The sequence below is a fragment of the Dermacentor silvarum genome, chromosome 3 (genome assembly GCF_013339745.2).
Source record: "Dermacentor silvarum isolate Dsil-2018 chromosome 3, BIME_Dsil_1.4, whole genome shotgun sequence".
In the NCBI taxonomy this organism is placed as follows: Eukaryota; Metazoa; Arthropoda; class Arachnida; order Ixodida; family Ixodidae; genus Dermacentor; species Dermacentor silvarum.
The window spans coordinates 197,746,294-197,769,797 of record NC_051156.1 but is presented as its reverse complement, the minus strand read 5'-3'; the positions used below and the strand labels follow the sequence as shown (position 1 = coordinate 197,769,797).

Below are 23,504 nucleotides of genomic sequence, written 5' to 3'. Positions count from 1 at the left end.
TGCAAAAACTGGCCCAGCAAACCACACAACTAAATTACTTCAAAATAGCACACACCTTTGCAATAACAGCTAGAATATGCATGTTCTACAGAAGCAGGCACTACAAAGGCTCTTTATTTGCAGAGGCCAACTAAGCGTAGAGCTTCTAAACGGATAAGTGACTCTTGCTAAACCTATATATACAGAGACGGTGTCAACACTGACGTTGGAGCAATCGTACGACTTTCGCTCCAGCAAATTTCGAGGGTGTGATGATTAAATGGGCAAGAAACATTTTGATGGCCAATGTGCGTAGTGGGAGCCTTATGCGAGTAAGTACTGTACGTATAGGTGTCAATGAGCGCTTCCCCCTCGCTCTCGCTGTATGCTTTGTTCCAACATCCGGAACTGCAACTCTGTCGCCGCATTCTGCGCATAGCAGTGAAACGCAGCACCGTACTTCTAGCTCACGCGAAATCTGGCTAGTAGGTCACGCAGTGTTTGCACTCATGTCGACCTGTGTACGCTTCGCGTACGCCGCACTTATCCTGGCGGTAAACACTGCCGCCGTCCTCTCGGTTGGACGAAATAGTCCGGACGCCTGCTTGAGGCTTCTGCTCGACGTAGACACCGGCGTAGACGATGCCCTTGCAATCACGCTGGCGGCGAGGCTCTCGAACGTGTGCATCGAAGCCATCACCGCGGTCGCGGGAAACGCCGACCTGAATACCGGCTACGACAACACGCTTAGGACACTGAATGTCATCGACCGAACGAAGGTGAGTACCGCGCAACATGTCGGGGACAACGATTCTGGGGACGTATTCCCGGGCGATCAATTTCGGAGATATCACTTTCAGTGCGCGTTGGTTGTCTGGTTGAGCAAAAACCTCTCGAACCATCCAAAGAGTCATGTACTACTCCACGCGAAAGTGTTCCTCTGGTCGATCTAGACCAAGTTTCAGTTTTCCACTGGTCGATTTGAAACATCCCGCTCCGCGACGGAGCGCTGTTCGTTGATCCGCGGAGAAGAGGCGGATTTGAGAAGTTGCCGTCACTTCCGGATTGGCAGGGTGGCTCGGCTGTTTTCAGTTCTTTTTGAGGTGGCCCGATATGACGGACAGATGGGGGTCCAACTAGGGCGACTTACTTACAGTACTTACTCGCATAAGGCTCCCACTCCGCACATTGGCCATCAAAATGTTTCTTGCCCATTTAATCATCACACCCTCGAAATTTGCTGGAGCGAAAGTTGTACGATTGCTCCACCCTGGCGGAGCACGTTTATTTTTGCTGGTCGATCTGGATCAGGTCACTTCGTGCCGTGTTTTGTTGCACACTCGTAAATTCGGCAGAACGCTCTAAATGGCCCAATGAAATTCACTAGTAGTATCGCCGAAAGAGATCTTCCGAGTATATATCCCATGATTGTGAGCGAAAATGGCGTATTCGGGCGCTCTGAGCGTTAAAGCCACCAATAGCTAGCCAAAGCAGTCCGTAAGTGCACTGTAAACGTATTTACTTCGGTCCATAAATCACACCCTTACCGCCCAAATGGTGTGAGTTATAGAGAGCAAAGCACTCTTAAGGGTGCAAATGGTTTTACAGTGTGGGTGGTCTGTGTACATAGCTCCATCAATCAATCAATCAGTCAATCAAGTACTGATAATAGTACCACCAACGAACATGGAAAGATCGGAAACCACTCGCTTTAGGCAGTAATTACTTTGGAATTCAAAAGAACACTATAATGAAGTGTTACTCTGGGAAAAAAATTCTCTGCATTTCTTCAGCTGAAAGAAATTATTTATTGCTCGAAATAATGAGCAACATTATATTAAGCTGAACTATACTTCACCCTTGTAGCATAAAAAAATGGGCCAGTGTATTCGCGAGCTCTTGATTTTCAGGTCAAGAAGACAACAAAAATAGAAGACGGGTGACCGACGCCGCGTTGACATTACCCCACCATCGCCCATCCGCGACAGGATTCCCGAAAGTGCCTGTTGGACGTTGTTTAGGTGTTTATTGATATAAAAAGGAGTACATCGCGCCCGAGAATACGCAACGAATCAAGGTCAACAACTTTTAGAAACTTGTTGCCTTCACAAAAATGGCAATAGATACGCGAAAACGCAAATTAATGACGTATAGCGCTGCTGTCGTCAGCGCCTCGGTTTGGATGAGAAATTGAAAAAAGTAATGCATTATTGGTTATGGTAGGTTTGTGCTCGCTTAGTCTTATGCATTTAGTGCTAAAGTGCGAAACAAGGGGAGACAATAGAAGAACAAAAGACAGGTAGACATGGTGTGCTACGGTACTTGAAGCTGTGGTTTTACAGAAACAACTGCTGTGGCTTTGTACATGCGAGCGCTATCATGATCGCTTGCCGTCGTTATCTATACGTTGGCCTCCCAAATAACTGGAATTTCTTTTAGCTAAAATGACTTTATTGCATCACTTCATGGCCGCATCGTTTTAGGGCTAAAACTACTAGTTTCAATACCACTACTTAACTAGCCTCAACTGATTAAGTATTTCGCTTTGGAGTCTATAGTTAAGGAATAGAGACATATCTAAGGAACAAACTGAAAACACTCTATAAAATAAAGTCACGGATATATTGTAACAAAAAATATTTGGCTCAAATAGGTGTGCACATCACACACCTATCAGCAAGGGCCAGGAAACGTTGATTGAACTCTGCGTCGCCAAAGCCGTATGCTTAATCACTATCATTTAAAAAACGTTTTACCGTAGAGCCAACATAAACGGAGCAGCTCAGGCATTTTATACCTTAGCCTCGTCCCAGCAACTTATTTATAAGCAATTACAACAGAACAGGTAGCGACCCTACTGGCAACCTCTTCTTACAGGTGCCAGTTTACAAAGGTGCCGACAGACCAGTCGATGGCCACTGGGACACTGAGAAGACATACTTCGGTCCTGACAACTTCGGAGGCGTCAGTGCGCAGTACCCGATGTCGAGGAACCCAGCTGGCGATCCCCAGACTCCCGGATACATCAAAATGATCGAGCTGGTGAAGAAGAACCGAGGACAACAAACGCTCGTCTTGATGGCCCCTTTGACAAACTTGGCCATCGCGCTGCTCGCGGCGCCAGACATTTCTGAGGGCATCCGGCATATATACATCTTGGGTGGAACCCTTTATGGTGAGGGACCGCAGCACTTTTCATCTTCGCACCCGTCAGTATGTCGCAACGTATGTATGCGCTAAAGGCAGCGTTTCCTGTGTTCTATATATGCGGGCCTGGGAGATGCAGTGACGTGAGCCGCTTCAGAATTTTGTGCGCCGATTCCCGCTTGCCTAATCGTCATTTTCTCTTCTTTTTTATTTTTCTTATTTTTAATGATATTTAGGAGATGTTGTCGCCTTTAATTACCGCTGGCTACTCCTTTCCATATAGATATATGGAAGAAAAAAAAACTAACCTACACGTATTAAAACTAAAAGTTGACTCCAAATCACAATAACACAAAGTCCAGTCACATAAGTACACTAATGCCACACTAAAACTGAAAATCAACTCAGAAAAACAGCACACAAAGTTCAGTCACATAGGTGCACTAAAGCAAACACAAAGTTCGGTCACGTAACTATACTAAAACCACGGCACATTAGATAGCACGGATTAGACTCAAATGAAGGCACATGAACCCAGGTGTTGAATTGACCAAATTCAGATAAAATAAAAAATCTCATAGAGTAAGCTTATCAAAGATAAACACTATTTCAATAGTTTCCGAGAATATTACTCATTTCTAGAAATCTTTGGAGGGCCATTAACGCTCGTCTTTGCAATGAAGATGTTGGCCAAGGACCTTAGATCTTCCTGAGGCTGAAGGGCCTGCGGTCTGTATGTTGTCTGTGTGTGTCGTGTCGCGGACATTCTAACAGAAGATGCTGCACATCCTCATCCGCGTGACCACAAGTACATTCTGGACAATCAGCTCTTGCAATTTTTTGTAGAAAATGTTTTGTGTACGCGGTACTGAGCTGCAGACGGTCAATGAGCGTCTCAATTGCTCTGGTTGTATTCAATGTGGACGGGATTTTTAATTGAAGCGCAGGGTCAATTTGAAACAATCTGAAGATTTCGAGTTTTGAAATCGAGTTTGCAACGACGGACTGAGACCTGTCTTAGTATGGGCAGCAATTCGCCTTGCGTTAGAGGAAGACCGTATGTACGTTATTAATATGCGTTTGTCTAACTGCCTTGTCTGCTGCAACATTCCCAGGGATATTGCAGTGGCCAGGTATCCACTGGAACATTATAGTGCGAGTATTTTTCGCTTGCCTTTGTGAGTTCCTTTAATGTCTCATAAACTAATGCCATCTTTTGAGAATTGCTGATGCCACCATAAAGTGACGACAAAGCTGCCTGTGAGTCACAAAGGATGACCTATTGGTTCCCTTTTTGCGTTAAATTTATGTATCGCAACATAGACAATATTGCGAAAAGCTCTGCTGTGGTTGATGATGTCGTGTGAGACAGTTTAAACGTCTGTATTCGGTTCCATTCATTAATGACAAAGGTAGCTGTAGAAGAATTTGTTTGACAAGAACTGTCTGTATATACGCTTGAATACATCCAGGGTACCGAAAGTATATCTGGTATAGCGCTAGTTGTGCTGCTAGCATAAACATGTCTCGTGTGCGAATAAGTCCGTCAACCGAAAGTTCAATTTTTGGGGCGACAAGTCGCCATAGAGGGTAGGAAATATCTCAGATCCAAAATTCGTGATGTGGTAATAGATTTTTTCTTTTGCACCTGAATCACAGTATTGATGTTCGCTCTGTCTCTCTCAATAAGTGTAATTGCTAGTGGGTGCCTTTTCTGCTCCACTGAAACGCGAAAGTAATGCCGACAGGTTTCAACCATCCTCATAATAGGGAATGGGGGATGACGTGCCTCTGCAATTACTAAGGAACTTCTCATCTATTTACGTCGCTTATCCACTTTCCCAGAGCAGGGTAGCAAGTCGGACTTCCTTCCGTTTAACTTCCTCATCTGTTCTATATTTTGCTCTCTCTCTCTCTCACTGTTCTTAAGGAACATGAAATTAAGGCTGCATAGAAAGGAAGAAAGCCGGGGGCAGGAACAGCGGGTCAATAGCCTGCCGCAACTTCCTATCAACATGACCCAATGGCCACAGCTCTACTTGAAATGCCAGAGCATCGAGATTGCGTTCGGAAAAGGGCGGTGCAGTGGTACCTGGTCTGCTTTTAAGGCACAAATTCATAAATGGCCTACGCAACTCAAACAAAAAATATCGTTATTGTTCGGCTAGAAGTAAGGCGTTCATACCTTTAGGTTCCTCTACGACTGAGTAAATAAGTGAGTGAGTGGGTGAGCGAGCGATTCAATAATTTAATTAGTTGGTTGGTTAGTTAGTTACACAGTTAGTGAGTAGGCGAGCAAGCGAGCCGCCTGACATTGCGGCACTTGACGGCGATTTACTATAAGTACCAGAAAGCTGTTTGAGGGACACCTCTCGCGGTTGTTGGAGGGAACCATTTGTGCCAGCGCTTCCGTGCAGCGCTGTCTACGTTCTACAATACTTGTTTCTCGCAGTCTCTCTTAACGTTTGCCTATTTGGACTTGCTTATGCTAGATCAATGGGATAAGACATGTATTTTACTTGCACCCGCTTAAGATTACGAATAAACCAAATTGCTTTAATGAAAGTGCCAGCTTTGTCCATTTCTTATGCGACCTTCGCATCCTCTTTCGCGCAGTTTATGCCTGACAAAGTCCCGGTCACTGGCAACCTGCGGCTCGAGCCTGTGTGGTAGTGTCGCAAATAGGGCGCCGTGGTGAAGAGGGCCCTTGCAGAGTGCATGCGAGAACACGTACAGTCGGCCGCAAAAGTTTGCAGGACACGGGATTGGCAAGAAAAGCTGAATTCCCGCGAAGCAGGCCTCTGCACATATAGCCCGGAATTGAAGGTTTCAATTTGTAGTACTCCGTATGACCTACGCGATGACTGAATAAATTGGAAGTTTGGTGCTTTAACGGAACAACGATTTCCATTTATTAGTGGAACACCCGTCCCGTAAAATTTCAAAGTACAGCGAAGAACCCCGTAATATGCTTGCTTTTTTCATTCTCTGCTGCAGGGAAAGGCCTCGTAAATCCTACTGCGGACTTCAACTTTTTCACAGATCCTGAAGCAGCATTGGTCGTTCTTCAAAGGGCCACATGTCCCGTCACTATTATTCCCCGGGAGGCATCCCTTGAGGCCACAGTGCCGTGGGTAATTATCCGGAAGACTGCCGGGGAGTCTTTATTTATTATTATAATATTTATTGACGCGAGGAAAATAAAAAGAAGGTCGCGCGATTACGGTGCCAACTACTCCGTGCTTCATGAACAGCTATTGCGCATGCATATTTGCTATTCTGCAGCGGTATAGATAACCTTTATACAGTTGTTTTATAACAAATACACATATTTTACATTTCCCACACGCACACATTATATACAGGGTGTTTCAGCGAACACTTTCAAAAATTCTTAAAGGTTGCCTGTGGCAGATAGCCCAATTCTTGTTAATGAGCTGGTCTACTCGAAGAGGCGGACATTACTTGCACAAGAAATTGAAACGCATAATTGAATAATTACCAATAATTCACTAATTAAGTTTCTAACTAATTACCTGATGGTCCATATTGCAATTTACAAATTGTAGCCGGGGAGTTCGCAAGGCGGATCCACTTTGCGAACTCCCCGGTTACAATTTGTAAATTGCAATATGGGCCATCAGGTAATTAGTTAAAAACTTAATTAGTGAATTATTGGTAATGATTCAATTATGCGTTTCAATTTCTTGTGCAAGAACTGTTCGCCTCTTCGAGTAGACCAGCTCATTAACTAGAATTGGGCTATCTGCCACAGGCAACCTTAAATAAATTTTGAAAGTGTTCGCTGAAACACCCTGTATATATATATATATATATATATATATATATATATATATATATATATATATATATGTAGTTATGGCCAAAGGCTCTGAAGACGAAATGGAAAGCTGAAGGAGAAGGGAACGAGGTGAATCCGCGGTGCTGATAGCCTGCTTTCAGATTAGGTTATGAATATATCGTGTTATTGCCTTGTGTAATCTACTCGTTACCGTAAGTACCGTGTCTTTCACGTAACTAGAACTGAATTTTAAATATAGAATGGTACATGTGAGACCAACGACTTGCATAGACTACTTTTTGAAATAGTGATTAGTGAACTAATTAGTTGCATTTAATTATACAACATTTTAGAGATTTGTTTCAGGCCCTAAGTGATAACTGAAAAGTTTTAGAGCGTTCTCAGAAACATCTAATAAATTTGTTCGCACGACGTTACCTTTTACGTGGCTCTTTTTTTTTTCCCGGGCTCTGAAGAAAGCCCGCGAAATATTAGCCTTATCGTAGAAAACCTCATCCGTCATTGTCCGTCCATCCGGTATTCCGTCTGTGTCCTTCCTATGTGCAGGGTATACCCAACCAGGCGCTTTCCTGTCAGCTTCCCTACCTAACTCCATCAATATTCTGCTTCTCTCACTTCCAGGACACCTACTACAGCATCACGAACAAGTCGGGCAAGCTTCAGAAGTTTCTGCGGGACGTCACGACTCACACTGTTCAGTGCTGCCTGAGCGGAGGCCAGAGTCCGGGCGGCTTCAGCGTGGGAGACTTCCTCGCGGTTCTCGCAGCAGCCGTTCCCGAGAGCGTCACCAAAACTCTGGAGAATCGCGTGAACGTCGAGAGGTGCGGCGCCGGCGAGTACACGAGAGGCCAACTCGTCCACGCGTGAGATCCCAAGATCCTGCCGGAAGTGAAATGCAACGTGACGATCGTGGAAAGCTTCGACGTCGGCATTGTCGAAGAGTACTTCAAATATAGTTTCGACCCAACTGGAGCGTGAAATAAATGAACTGCACCTTTCAAAACAACTGTCCCTCTAGCCCTAACGTTATTATTGCGATAGCAATTATATGGACACTTCAACCGGATTTCTGCCGTCGGCGTCGCCGTCGCCGTGAGGTTCCGTATAGATAAAATCTTCGCCGCGCGCCGTATGCCCCAGCGGAAGCGTGCGGGGACGCGCGCTATCACGGGGGAGCAGGGGGGGGGGGGGGGGCACTTCTCTGCCAACAACCGCGCTCGTCGCTCATCCGCACGGTCTCTTATCTCTCCCACGCGCAAGCAAGGAAGCGGTAAGCCAGCGCCGGAGGGAGCGGGGGGGGGGGGGGGGGGGCGCACTTCTACGCTGCCAACAACCGCAATCGTCGCTCGCTCGCACCGTCTCTTATCTCCACACGGCTCTGACCTTTATGCGCTCAGTTTCCGTTGAAGCGATAGACCGCACGTACGTTCGACGCTGCGGCGTATCCGCTTGCTGCCAGAGTTTTGACGGTCGTTGTCTGCAGTCATTCAGTGTGAGCTATTCATGTGTTGCGGCGTCTCCGGGCACGTCGGTGTGTCGGGTATGTGGCGAATACCACAAACGCACTGCATGCCTACCGTGAATGCCCCCAGAACTCCTTTCTCCTCACACTCTGAGAGTGGCGATGTGGGCTTGTTGGTTTTTCTTGAAACAAACGATTTGTAGCGTGGACAGGGAACAAGAGCAAGAGAAGGCAGAAAAGAATACACACGTAGCGCGACTTGACACAGCACTTTACTTTCAACGCCAAGCGATACTATACACCTCACGCGTGCCGCGATACAGATCACATGGAAGCAGCAAGTTCTAACGAAGAAAGAAAAATACAACCAAAATACGGAGCCAGAAAGCAGCCATTACTACCGCTTGCGCAGGAAATCCAACTCTTAAGGCGACAACGCAATCGATGGCCTGCTGATGCATGATTTATCAAGTCCGTCGATACGCTCAGTCTCTGTGATTAAGCGGGTAACCTCGTCCATATATCTACCTAGAATGACAGTATCATCAAACACTGGGTGGCCACCATAGTTCTGATAATGCAGCGCTAGGAATCTGGCAGGTGACAGCTCCTACGCTTCGTTGTTGTGTTTCTGTAAACTCTCGTTTAAACATCTGCCGGTCTGGCCAACCAAGGAGGTTTGAGCCTCCTTGTGGCCAACATAATGTTTTTCGCAGGACAACGAGAGTGAGTGAGTGAGTGAAATAACTTTATTGAGGTCCAGAGAAGACGCAGGGGACACCCCGCGCCACCCGGCTAGTCCCACGTAGGGACCGGCAAGCCGAGCTTGACGGCCCGATCGCGGGCACTCTGGACGGCCAGGGTTTGGTCGTTGAGTTCGGGGCTGCCCAAAAGCGCAGCCCACCTATCCTCGCTGAAGGCGGAGCCGATGGCTTCACACTCCCACAACACATGGTTAAATGTTGCCGTTAGTCCACAGGCAGGGCAGTCCGCACTGGGATGCCGTAACGACAACGAGATGCGGTAAATTATTAATGACTAGCAATATGCAAGCGTATTCCTATGCATTTTTCACATTCGTATTTTACTGCTCTTGCTGGATCTGTCATCCTACAAAGGCTTCCTAGCTTAATGGTCACTGAAAATTCAATCCTTATGTGAACACGGAGAGCAGATTTCTTAAGGCTATGCTAGAGTTGATGGATGTAGGGAATTACGATTGCGGCAATGTCTTTTTTTACCTGCAGTTGTGCGCTGTAGAGTACCAGATTGCCCCGGTCTTGAGTGGATTTTCTTGAGCAGCTTTCTTGCTGCTGACACCAGTACGTGGGTTGTACAGCCGGCGTCCTTTAAGCATGATGCATGTTACAGAAAACTCTGGTTCATTAAGTGTGAACATGACATCTTTAATTCGTATAGAAGCACATATTTGTTGTTTCTTTTGATTCTGGTATCGAATGGATGGGATGAAGTGGAAGAAGGGCCTTGTTAGTCCGAGGGTTATAATAGACGAGCCTTCACAGCAGTCCTTCTGAACGGCAAAGGTGAAGTCGTCAACTCGGCTTCCACGTACACCAAGCAACCAGCCATTGCAGAACAAGTAGCCATCGCTTTGGCACTTTTAGACCAAAACAGATCCACGATCCACAGCGATTATAGGGCAGCCGTCCGAGCATTCGCCAAAGGAGTCATCTCTAGACAGGCCCTGGCAATTCTCGACGGAAAGGTTGTCAAACCCCACACGATCATCTGGTTTCCTGCTCATATGGGAGAAATCAATGGTGCTCCCTTGAACCTCAATGAATCTGTCCACAATGCTGCACGAGGACTTACCAACCGTGCAGCCACAAGGCAAGAAGATGCTGAGGTTCCTGATTGCAAGGGCCACCTCATCACGTACAACGAGCTAACAAAGCACTTCTACCTACAAAGCAAGGTCTTCCCCCTCCGCACAGTAAACTAAATAGAGCTCAGGCCATTACGCCAAGGCTCTCACAAACGAGAACTTATCCGAACCCTCTGTTAATGAACAAGATATATCCGGAGATCTCTACTCCTACAACATGCGATAAATGTAACGACACCATAGATCTTAGTCCCATGCTCTGGCGTTGCTCCACGTTACGCAGCGACAAGGACAACACTGAAGAGCAGCGGAACGCAGCTCTACGCAGTCTGACATTAGATGAACAGCTATGGGCAGTCCAACGGGCCCACGAAGTGGCCGATAGGCTGGGCCTTTCGGTCCCAACGTGGGAGCGGCCTGCTTCGGGCTAGGAAACTAGCGCAACCCAATGGACCATATAAAGTTTTTCCAGCCATCCATAGAGAAAGAATCATAACATTACAACCATAAGAATGTTACCTCTATTCAAACGTATCACTATGGGTGTTACTTTTAAATTTGAAAGCTGTACTTCTATAAACGTTAGCGCGTTTAGAGTGATAAGTCAGCGCCCTTCTACATCTGTCGCACGGGAAGCATGGTTGCCGTCACCACTAGGCTCGTCCATCATTCGGACGAGAACATGCTATTTGACATTAACGAAGAATGTGGAAGGCGAATCCCCCACGTGGCGTGCTAATGGAAATACCAGACTGTCGTTCTCATCATCGAAGGGTTCGGGTCGACAACAGCAAAGCGGCGTTAGGCTGAGCAGCTGCGCAAGTTAAACATTCCGTTTTGGATATCGCGATGGAACAATGCAATCACTGACGAATACTCGACAGCTGATTTTGTTTGTTTGTTTGTTTGTTTGTTTGTTTGCTTGCGTGCTTGCTTGCTTATTTGCTTGCTTGCTTCCTTGTTTTTTTTTTTTTTGTTTTGTGCCCAAAGAGAAGAAACCTAACGAAGAGCTTAAACAGCTCCGCTGTTAAAATTCTTCTATTGATATGTACGTCATGTGACTGTCCATAAGTGCGTGGAAGTCTGGCTGACGCAGGTGGCGGAAGTGGCCTTTGAACAGATGCTTCAGTCATCATTGTTACCTAATTGGTCTATATATCTACATGAACTTATGAACCTTCCGACATAAGCTGTGCGCCGCACTGTCGGCGATGCAGCGCGAACACCAAATTAGGAAAGCGTGAAACCTTTAACGAAATGTGGTCTATCGTGGACCTACCTATGTGCTTAAATTTATCCTGCTTAATATTACTATTCCCTGGTGCTGCGGTCCTTCTTTCCTTTTAGGTTGCCTTTAAAAGCAAGCGATCAAATTACACTGAGCTTCTTCTAGTTCGAAAAGGCATTTACATGCAGTAAATGCCGGTTCTTTCGTTCACCTCTCCCCTTTGGGCGGCGAACTCGAGCTTTCTCTACAGCCGATCTGTCACGGCAAGTGGGGGGCGGTAACTTGCCGCCAACGACTTGGGTCCAAGAACGATGCGCTTGGGCTTCTCTTTGTAAAATAATACATTCACGATGAAACTGTTTACAGCAAAGGCACATTTAAAACAGCCTGGAGTCACAAGCGGTTGCTTTAACTGACCGAAGCCGTTCTCCAGGACCCCACCGCGGAGCGCTCCCACCTAGGTCAGTCTGGTTGTCGGCCAAGCCGTTTATTCCCAGTCTGGTTGTCGGCCAAGGAGTTCATTCCCAGTACGAGCCCTGTCGCTATTTCTACTTTCTTACTACTTTTTGGGCTTTAGGGGCGCAGTGGCACATCTCAGGACTTACACTTGCTACATGGAGGCTACTACCTTGTCTTATAGCTGGGCATATGCGACCTTCATTGTGGAGTTTAACCATTCAATTCTGCACGGTCGTTGGGCCATGAGGAACATAGTTAACCAATCACCTTCAAGATATGCCTACACATCACCCCTAACGTGCCCCACCTCTACACATAAAATCCGTGAATGACTTAGTTTATTCTGGACATCGCAAAAACACAAGTGCAACGTTTTCGAGCGCTCTTATAGGCCGCCCAATAAGCTTCTCTGTAAAATCAGTCGTCCCGCCATCACCTTCATACTAATGTCGTTATACTAATGCCACTGTCGTCTTCTTGCCGCTGTCGAAACGCACAAACCCACATCACAAAAAGAATTGCTTGACGTACCAAAAGGTTTGGTCCATCTGGTAACCCTTCAGAACTCCATACGGTATCTAGATAGTTAGATGCCTCCAAAATGCTAACGTTTAACGTTGATTCTCACATGCAGTGCGTGAGATCTACATCAATCTTTTTCCCCAGTTTAGCAACAAGAGTGTAATTTTATTTCGTAGTCTGCATGGTCGAGTAAAACGTTCATCAGATGTGACGGTGGCATATATCACGTACTATACGGGCAATGGATGACCTTTGTGCGATGCCTCTGTCTTTACGCTTCTCTTCAAAAATAGTACTTGCGGCTATGTCGTGATAATTTAAGGAATAACCGTCGAAAGTGAGAGAAAATATACATAGAAAGGCAGGGAGGTTAACCTAGAGGCCGTTCAGTTGGGCTACCCTGCATAGGGGAAGGGGCATGGGGACTTGAAACAGCAAGAGAGACGAGCACAAACAAAGTACTTGAGTACACCATTCAGCGGGTGCAGGCGGCGCTCTTTGAGTGTTTCTTGAAAGTACTCATGAAAAAGATTCTGCGAAAGTGTTAGCCACAAGCTACGTTCCCATAGGACGTGATATGGAACGTGAACAAGGATACGTAGGCAGCTGCGTACACAGTGACGCAGTCGCTACTTTTCTTTTTTGTTTTATTTTTTTTTTTTCGCACGCGGGCCGCAGTATCTCATTCGACGATCACAGTTTATAAATCTCAAAAGCGCAGCAGGATTTCAGAAACAATACGTGAAATGTTACAAGTTTACGGGACGTGGTTTCTCTTGCAAATATGAATTTCTGCACTGTTAAGGCAGGGTACTTTTAACTTAATGAATCACTGTGTACGTGGCGAAGGCTACTACATGCTGAAACATTTAATTTGAGGCGCTGTGACCAAGCTTCGAGAGAATTCAGCTTCTTGGCAGATCCTGCGTCCGTAAACATTTGCGGCAGAAGGTGCGCATTTGCTCCAGAGCGTCATGAATGTGTTTTATGAGCAACGCAAAAAGTTTAGCCTGCTGGCCTGGCGTTATAACTACTAGTACCACAGAGAGGAAACTTAGCGAAAATGGGGAAAGCCATATGGAAATTACAATTGGAAGTTAAATGTGTGCGCAGCAAACAGAGCCATTGAATCAATTTTTCGAACGCGTGCTCGAGAGTTTCATATATAGGGCTTCTATAAGCAATGTTTCCCAATTTCCCGAGAGGCCATTACGATGCGCCAAGTTTATACTTAGTGACGATGAACGGCAACGCGCGTGTAATGTGGAGCGAAACTTTAACGTTTCCGGCCTAATTATAAACGTTGCCGAAAAATTACTGAACCTTCTTCAATATTTTTATGCGTTGTACGAGGTGCGTAGTAGGTGTTCCCGGTTTCTCCGGTGAACTAAACGTAAACTTTCTTTGTATTTTATTGAAAAATGAGGGTTAAGTTATGGGTAACATGTAGGAAAAGTTCGAATTGTGTGCGGTAATTGAAACCCTTGTAATAAATTACGTACGAAAACCACCCGGAGCCCGCGGCCCGACTACAAATGACACCAAGATGAAATTTAGAGCAAATGGGAACAATATAATTATCAATGCTCTCACGAAATAAGCATGCCTGCGTACAAAAATTGTTAGCAAGTGCTCAAAAATGCTAATAGCGGGCGAATTTCAAGCACGCATGTAATGGGCGGGCAACATTTCAAGGTATCTGGTTTAATTACAGGCAACTTGGGGGGGGGGGGGGGGGGGAGTGAGTCTCATTGCAACTGCTCAAAAGAAACAGTCTCACTGGAAATTGGGTTGTGATGCTCCTACGTTGCTCTAGTCTGCCGTCTTATTTTATTGGGTGGCAAGAGAAAAACCCTCTGTCACGGAAATACTGCTGTCCTTTGTCTTATTCCTCAGCGAAAGTAATTTTATGGTGATGGCTATTATATGGAAAATCCAGGTGCATTTCTGCCGTTTCTCTTGGCGTCGCCGTCACCGTGATGTTTTCTGTAAAGTCCATGGGCGATAACACCGTCACCGTGCGCCATATGCTGCATGCGTGAGTGAAAGTGTGCCAGGAGGTTCAGCGGACGACGGCGGCTCAATCTCGTGCGCGCTAGAGGGAGTGAAGCGGGGAGGAAGCTGAATGTCTTCCATCGCGTGCCAGGCACCGGGGGACGTGGAGAGGGGGGGGGGGGGGAGGGTCGTTCTATTTCGGCGGCTGTTGCGCATGGAATAGCTGCCCTATCTTAAAAACGATCTGAGATGGGGACAGAGCGTACAGAGGGATGATAGCTTCGTGTGGGATGTGTTTTCGCCGCTTAGTTCTCGTTGAAGTGAGAGGAAGCACGGAGGTCAATTCGCTCGCTGCGGCAGCCGCGCTTGCTCACTCCAGTGTTTTGACAGCGGTTCCGCGGTCATCGAATGAGATGTCTTCATGTTTACTTGTGCGCTCGTGACACCATGCTTCTTAATTTAGTTAGTAAGATTACAAGCTTATACGGCCGATAAAACTACTATCCTTACATCGTATAGCCACCTACTAATTTGCTATCGCAATCGATGGTTCGCCTTTCGAGCGAAACTGAGACTTTTGATTTAAACGGAATTTATAGGCGGCAACCTATGTCAACTAGCTTTGTTTCAGTGCTATGCTGATTAGCTTTGAATAGATTGGTGTCAGAAGGTGGGTTTGATATATCACATAACTGTGAACGGTATCCTCAATTATATATTGTGTTTAGCGCCTTTACGCGGCGGCGGCTACTTCTCATTGCAGAGCAAAAAAAAAAAAAACATGGAATAAGAAAGAAGGCATAAAAATTGCCAGAACCTCCAAGACAGTGGACGCGGACACATGCAATGTTCCGCACATGAGAAAATGAATATAAAGAATATGGTATAAGAACAAGTACAAAAGTTTACAGCTTCGCAAACGATACGGCAAACGCAAGCAAGCAAAACGTTATACTGCAGCACATAACTACATGCACCAACCTCAAGCATGCCTAACTTTCACTTTTAACGACAGCGATATTTGTGTGCGCCAAAGTTTTCCAAGCCAGAAACTGCTCCCTGATGGACCTGGAGCAATCAGGAAAGTAGTTTTACACTTGTTTATTGACCTACTCTGGCGCATTGAGGCGATAAACGTTTGGCTCACCACTCGTGTTAACATCGTAACGGATGCTGAAGAGGAGCAATCGCTGACCAAGCACGCCAGGTTTGCGCCCAAAGCAACGCAAGGACAAAAGATAAGCGTCGTAATTCAAAATTCTCCTGACAAATTTCGACTACCTCGGGCACCTCAACGTGCACTTAAGGTTCGGTGCATGGACTTCCTCACAATTGACTCCTATCGAACCCGCGACCTTGTGCCCAGCAGCAAAATACCGCAAGCAGCGAGTCACAGCGGCAGGTTAGTGAAATTATTTAATGACTTCTTATGGTTCCGCCGTGAAATAATTTTGATGTACGTCTGGTACACCTGCCGGATGGAAACAGCCGGTACTAATAAATTTAAATATATCGCACGACAGTTAAACGTTTTGGAAATACGAATCAACGAAGCTCGACGTACGTATATTCCCCATTTAGCCACACTGACTGCTTCTTCCTATAGCAGGTAACAGGGCCAAGTAAGCTCCTATTTTGAACTTGCTGGGAAAGCTCCATGGTAAATTTCGCAAAAATATCCGCACCCTTGGGGCAACACGTTTGCTGAAGAGGGCAACGCCATTTAGGTGACCCTTGACACAGCTAGCGTTTAATTTATGAGAATTTTATGCCGTGTCACAACACTAGTTGACGCACGCTTTCTGGAATTACCGACGGGGCCATCAATTTTGGGTTTGACGTCACCTCTCGAAGCTACGAGCGCAGTTTATGTTCCTGTTTACTCCATATCGATAAACTGACCTTTTCTTCGGGTGACCGAAGAAAAATAAACTGTGCGCTTCGACTATAATCAAACGGTCTGCTGATCATGTATTCTGATCATGATCATGATCATGTTAGCATTTGAAATGGAAAAGAAAGTCAGAGAGCTTTAGGCCGCTAAAGTCGTCTCGGCAAACACGGCTGATGTTTTTCGAAAAATAGTCATGACAATTTACTCGTGAGCGCAGTGTTGAGCGGCAGCTTCATCTGGCTTTATCACAGAAAAATGTGCTGTTGTATTTGAATGGAATGAACTCTGCGTGATTTATTATGACAGTTGCCTTCAACGCGCAAAGAAACATTGGTTAATCCTTTATTTAGGACGGAAAATAAAAATTAAAATATAAGCATCTGTATGACACTGCGAAGCCGCATGACTGTATATGCACGCCAGTTGCATTTCTGGGGGAGCTTTCACAATGGCTTATCAGTCCTAATTGGGAAGAGTGAAATACATCATTCAAGCTACGGTTGTGGGAGAGAAGAGTTCATCGAGGGTTCCTCTCTCTTCGCTACGACGAGCGGCGCCTCTACACTGGAGCAACGTGAGACAGCCTACAACAAGCGATGCTCTCGGCCACAAGAATAATTAGGCAATGACCACGTACGTCGCTAACTAAGAAATGAACGGTCAAATTTAATATTTCTTCTACTCCTGAAGTATTTAATATTGCTTAATATTGTTCCTTGATATTGCTCCATTTACTGAAGGCTACACCGACCTCAAGTCAAATCCCATAGGCAACTTTGCTGAGCCACTCAAGGAAAGGGATATGGTTTCATACGGATTCTTACTCTTTCCTCGTTAGAGTGACAGACACATCCAATGCACGGCTCGTCCAACTTTGAAGAGACAACCCAACAAGTCTCGCGTTTTTTTGTTCGTTACGGTTTCGAGGTTGACATGCTCTTCTCCGGACTTAGCTAAAAAGTCATCTCGGTCATACAACAGTTTCAGACCAAGATTCCAGGATCGCGATCTCATGCACCGCAGGCATGCAAAGCAACGCAGACTTGGTGCTTGTCCTGTCTCAACTTGTCCCTAGTCCTTACTGCGCAATGTTAGTTGTATTACGATGAATAACCAGCATGTTCAAACCTATTTCCTTCTTGGTGAACCTACGTTCGTACAGTTCTGTGAGGCTGCGTTCCTACAGCTTAGTTCCTACGGTTTCTGAAAGGCGCCGATTGAAGGTATACGGTGGACACAGCCACATGTGTGCGCACTGCTAGCCCCTCCCCGCCCACTACTTCCCTCTCCACTATTTCCTTTTCTCTATTTAGACCTCCCTACTGCTTTTGTGTAGATCGTTAAGTTGAAGCATGTGTCTGGTTCACATCCCTAGCTTTCACGAACCACTGCAAGTGAAAGATTCAACTGACGGACTCGCCTACGTCCTCTGCGTGTATAACGCCCCTGAAGACCTGCAACATATTATCTGTGACTGCTGCCGCTACTTGTCAGAGAGACAGTCTTTGAAGGCGCCACTACATTTTTAACGGGACTCGAGCTTGGAACTGCGGCACATTCTCGCTCCGTGGCAAAGCATCCCCTGCGCGTTGCGCTCCACGAAAGCGCTGCTGATGTACTTGAGGGCCCCTATAGCCTCAACGAAAATTCGTAAATATCTCTATTGTGCAGGCGATGTCGTGTTTGTATGTGCTGTTTATGGTTTGATGTGACCACTGTGTATATCGTAATTATTACCATGCACCGGGCGTAGCTTAGTATAATCACCTCGGGCATAGCAATAAAGCTTATAATATATATATATATATATATATATATATATATATATATATATCCCTAGCTTTCCTTTGTCTTTCTTCTTCTCTAATTGCAGATATGGCAGATTCGCCAGACGCGGAACAAGCAATCGGCTCAGCGGGCGAGCACATCTTTCCTGTGAGGCTGAAAATGCGCGATTTTATCAATACTCCACCACCACGAGTCAAGGAGGGAAGGAGTGAACGTTCTAAAGACTGTTCCGGTTGAGTTCCAGAATTACCCAGAATCCTGCTGTTTGAGTACAGTACACCGATTTCGGTATAAATGCCTGATATGCTCCGCGGAATGATTCTGGTTTGGCAAGTCATGTCGATCTGCCATTGACACTAGCAGACGGCGCTTCGGATCTGACCTGCGTACAGACATAATATAAAAGAGCAGAAAATGTTGCTATTGAAGTGCTCGGAAAGAGCAACTAGAATTCACCCATCAGTGATCGTTTTAGGAGAACTTGTTCTTGGACTAATTGGTGATTAATAAAGGACATACTTACCGGCAAAAATGAAACAGACACTGCAACGAAAGCGATGACAGTGGCAGTAACTTCCTACTAATTGATAAAGTACTCAAACGGGGGAATAAAACCATACGACATGCGCAGACTGGAAAATGGAAATTACATCGCATGCACAAAATTCAGCGGCCAATGGCTATCGACACAAATTTTTGAAGAAAGATTTCCGAATCGTAGATTGTGATGGAATTTCCACTGATGCAGGTGGAGCCTTTTTTCTTTTTTAAAATATGCACTACCATTAACTAGAGTGCAGTTTTGCCTTTTCTTTTTAATGCGTAAGCATTCCTTGGCGAGTAGCCCAGCAAGATTTGTCCATCCCGTGATGACTTATATCTGCAAAATAAATGCATAATTGGTCAATTTAACCCATGTATTCGTTATGATGGTCTAATAAAAGATGATTGGTAGCGATGGGTAGACATGCATAAGATAGCTAAATCAATAAGCATATTAGGAGTAGCAGCCGAGCGAAAGAATGTTTATGCATTAGTATAATCAATTCTAAAAATTTCTGGAGCAATTTTCTAGAATCTTAATCTCCAGGAATGGCGGTTACCATGACCGTCGCAGCTGTATACCCGCAAGCGTGCCATTGATGATCAAGGCACAAATTATCGTCGGCATGTTCGCACGTCGATTATGACAGCATCATATCCAAGTTAAGCCCATTAACCTTAATGAAATATAAGCATCCAGTCTTCTTAATATCATACGCTTCTATTCTTTGACGTTGAGTATTGCCTTGGTGTTCTTCCATAAAATTTTAGCTTAGTGGAATGGCGGTTTACATGAGCCTAGTCAGAGCAGTGTACTGTGGATGGTGTCCATTTTCGTAAAGGTCCGAGCTCTAACCTTAAAAGGAAAACTTGTGCGGAAGCAATCAAAGGTCATTCTCAAAGTAAGCCAATAACTTCGGACTGCAGAAATCAAACGGACGCAGTAGCAACAAATTTGAAACATCCTGTTGACGTGAGTAACGGTCTTTGATGATCCCGGCACAAATTATCGTCTGCATGTTCGCACGACGATGACGACAGCAGCATATCCAAGTTAAGCCATTAACCTTAAACAAATATAAGCATCTAGTCTTCTTAATATCATATGCTTCTTATCTTTGATGTTGAGTATTGCTTTGGTGTTCTTCCATAAAATTTTTGAATCGCAGATTGTGATGGAATTTCCACTGATGCAGGTGGAGCCTTTTTTTTTTCTTTTTTAAAATATGCAGTACCATCAACTAGAGTGCAGCTTTGCCTTGTCTTTTTAATGCGTAAGCATTCTTTGGCGAGAAGCCCAGCAAGATTTGACCATCCCGTGATGCCTTATATCTGCAATATAAATCCGTAATTGGTCAAGTTAACACACGTAATCGTTATAATAGTGTAAGAGTGGATGACTGGCAGCGTTAGGAAAAGAAATACTTTAGACCTGGATTCTAGCCATGGACTGCAGCGCGGAAAGCAGATGCCTGTGTGAGCCACATTACGTTCATTACATTCGTCGCTGGTTCCGCGTCAAGGTCGTAAAAGCAAGAAAAATAAAGAAGTTAACACATGTAATCGTTATAATAGTGTAATAATAGATGATTCGTAGCGATGGGTAGACACGTAAAAGCTAGATAAATAAGTAAGCAAATGCGAAGTAACAGCGGGGCGATAGAATGCTTTCGTATTAGTACAAACAACTGTCCCAATTTCTGGTGCATTTTTCTAGAATCTTAATTTCCAGGAATGGCGGTATACTATGAGCGTCACAGCTATGTACCCGCAAGCATGACATTTCGCCTTTCTCTGACGTTAAGCAACTAACCTTAACTAAAAATAAAGCAGGCAATCTTCTTAATATCAAATGCTTCTGTTCTTTGACGTGCAGTATTGTTTTATTGTTTTTCCCTAAAAGTTTAGCTGAGTGCAATCGCAGTTTACATGAGTCTAGTCGCAGCAGTACGCTGTGAAAGGTGTCCATTTTCGTAAAAGGTTCAAACTTTAACCTTAAATTGAAAACTTGCGCACAAACAATCAACGGTGATTCTCGAGTAAGCCAATACCCTTCTGCGGACTGCAGAAATCAAATGGACGCCAATGACGACAATGTAATAACGTTAGCGTGATAACGATGGCGTGACAACCGCAGCCAATTTCCACTGAAGCTGTTTCTTTCAAGCAGATGCATTAAGACTTTCACTCATTAAGAGTTTCACAAATGAACCCCATGTCATGCAAATTTAAACTCGGCATCACATTTCGTTTTCTCAGGACACCGGCAAAACGGGCATGTAATGCTTGTATAGCGCCCCAATTGACCCACGTCTACACATTAAACTTTCAAGCACGTCAAACATAAACGTGCCTCCAATCACCACACAATACGAAGTTCCTTCAACTCTCGGATATCCAAGGACAACGGGCAAGCACTCTACGCGGTTCGCATGACGCTTAATGAAAATGGGGAGGAAGATGGCTATTCAGTATTTTTTGCAAAGCTAATACTTAAGTCAAAATCACTAAACTGTCTCCGCACATTACCCATAACACGTACGCTCCCCATTTTCACCAAATGAGAACACTGCGTCGCGTACAGTTATATTAGGACACTGCGAAACATTGCACACAACTTCCGCTTAATGCTTTCGAGCACTTGCCAAAGAGACGTAATCAATAACACGTATTTAATTTCGTATGCACACAAGCCATTATGTTCCCCTAAGAAAGTCGCAGTTTCGCCAGAAAGGCGGAGCATTAATTGCGATAGCAAATTTACTAGTAGAGTATACGGAGTAACGATAGTAGTTTTATGGGCTGCACAAACTTGGACACATTCGCTTACTAACTGAATAAACAAGCATGGTGTCAGCGCGCTCAAGCAAACATGAATTGATCACACTCGCTGACTGCAGGCAAGCACTGTCAAAACACTGGCGTGAGCAAGTGTGGCTGGAGCAGTGGCCGAAGGTTCGTGTGGTGTATCGCTTTAACGGAAACTGAGCGGCGAAAGCACAGCGGATACAGAGGTCAGAGCTGCGTGGAGATCATTTTCAAGATACATTGCGCGCGACAGCCCTCAGCCGCGCAAAGTACAAGCACGCAGTTTCTGGCAGAGTAGGAGGCGCGCACCTTCCCTCCTGCGATGCCTTCCCGCTTTCCTCCTTTCGCGTGGGAGATTGACTCGCCAGTTCCCCTTGGGCCCAGTCGCAAGATACGCATTTAGTGCCGCAGCTAAACGTCGCCTCCCCTCCCTCCCTCCATCCCATCCCCCCACGGTCTTTCGCACGACCGGAGACGTTGTGTTTGCTCTCCGCCGTGCGTTCGCTAACCGTGAAAGCAGGCGTCCCTCGCGCGCTTTTCACTCGCACATGCAGCATACGGCACGCGGCGACGAGTTTATGGCCATTGGACTTTATGCGGAACCTCACGGCGACGACGACGACGGCAGGAATGCGCTTGGAGTGTCCATATAAGTGCTATCACAATAATAATGTATTCTTCAAATCTCACAAATAAAGAGCTTGCATAAAATCACTGCAAAGCCCACACGCTTCAAACATTGTCTATGCAAGTCCCATAATGCTCTCTATTTCTTCAAAAATGTAAACAATGTGCCTCGTTTACTTAATTGAGGACACTTTGGACACCGGGGCAACATATTACACGCCTCACATAACGCGTGAAAAATTAGGGTTAAAAGTATGCAGTAATGGAAACTTCGCTTGTACATTACCCGTAAGGTGTCCCGTATTTAATCGAAATGTCAAGTCTGTGCCCCATGCAGTTCTTATAGGACTTCGGGCAAACTGCGTACGCAGTTTGTAAAATAGGCTTCTAACGCATTGGTACGCTTGTATAGGTAATTTTCTACAAGTGTTTTGATTAACCAACGCAGTTATAACATGAAACTTACATCACCCACAACATGCCGTTCACCTCCATGGAAATTCAATCTCAGTGCCAGGCAAGGTCACCAGGCAAACAATGTACGCACTTCGTATAAGGCCGATAAATTTGAAGAATACCATGATTTTGTACTTAGTTAAAAAAGCCGGCAGATCCCACGCCCTGTGGGAATCGATGTTATGCGAAGCAGTGTGCGGGGAGCCTACCAACTTAACGAAACGACCATAAGAGCACCAAGACGTAGGCGGCTGTTTCATGACCTTCATGACACGCATGTCGTGGCATATCATTTATGTTCGTCATATACTCTTGTCATACTATACCAATTTTGGTACCCACTAAGTTAACGAAACGACCATGAGACCACCAAGACGTAGGCAGCAGTTTCATGACCTACATGACATATCATTTATGTTCGTCATATACTCTTGTCATAGTATGCCAATTTTGGTACATACCAAGTAAACGAAACGACCATTAAAGCACAGAGACGTAGGCGGCTAGATAGATAGATACTGTCAAAGTAGCAAATGTTCGCCAAGAAATGCTTTGCATTTAAAATCTAATTCCCCTATACACACATCATACTTTCGGTGCACGTCATTCATAACATTGCATGGTATGATATGGTATCTTATGGTGTGATTTACTTCCACAAAATAAAATATAATATTGATGAGGGAAAGTAGAAAACTAAAGCTGCTCGTGGCAGCTCGACCAGTCCCAATACCCGTAAAACAATAGGAGTCCCATTATCTGTGTATATAAAATTGCTAGCACCTTTGTTTCTCGCATGGCAACGTTATCGTGAGTCATTGTATAGGAAATAATCCGTCCTTTGATACAGACGGTGTAGGCTGCCATTGGTTTGCGAGTAAAAGCTATCAGTGCGCATTTGTCTGATATTAGTTTGAGGCCTTGGTT

At 45.2% G+C, this 23,504-nt stretch overlaps 1 protein-coding gene across 1 annotated transcript in view; it reads left to right on the top strand.

Moving 5' to 3' along the window:
• The first annotated feature begins 488 nt into the window (after positions 1-488).
• Positions 489-23,504, top strand: part of LOC119445131 (pyrimidine-specific ribonucleoside hydrolase RihA) — a 59,972-nt gene continuing 36,956 nt past the window's right edge. Inside the window, exons 1-2 of the mRNA XM_049664893.1 lie at positions 489-758; positions 2,857-3,154. Coding sequence (XP_049520850.1) covers positions 489-758; positions 2,857-3,154 — 568 coding nt within the window. The remainder of the gene's footprint in view (positions 759-2,856; positions 3,155-23,504) is intronic.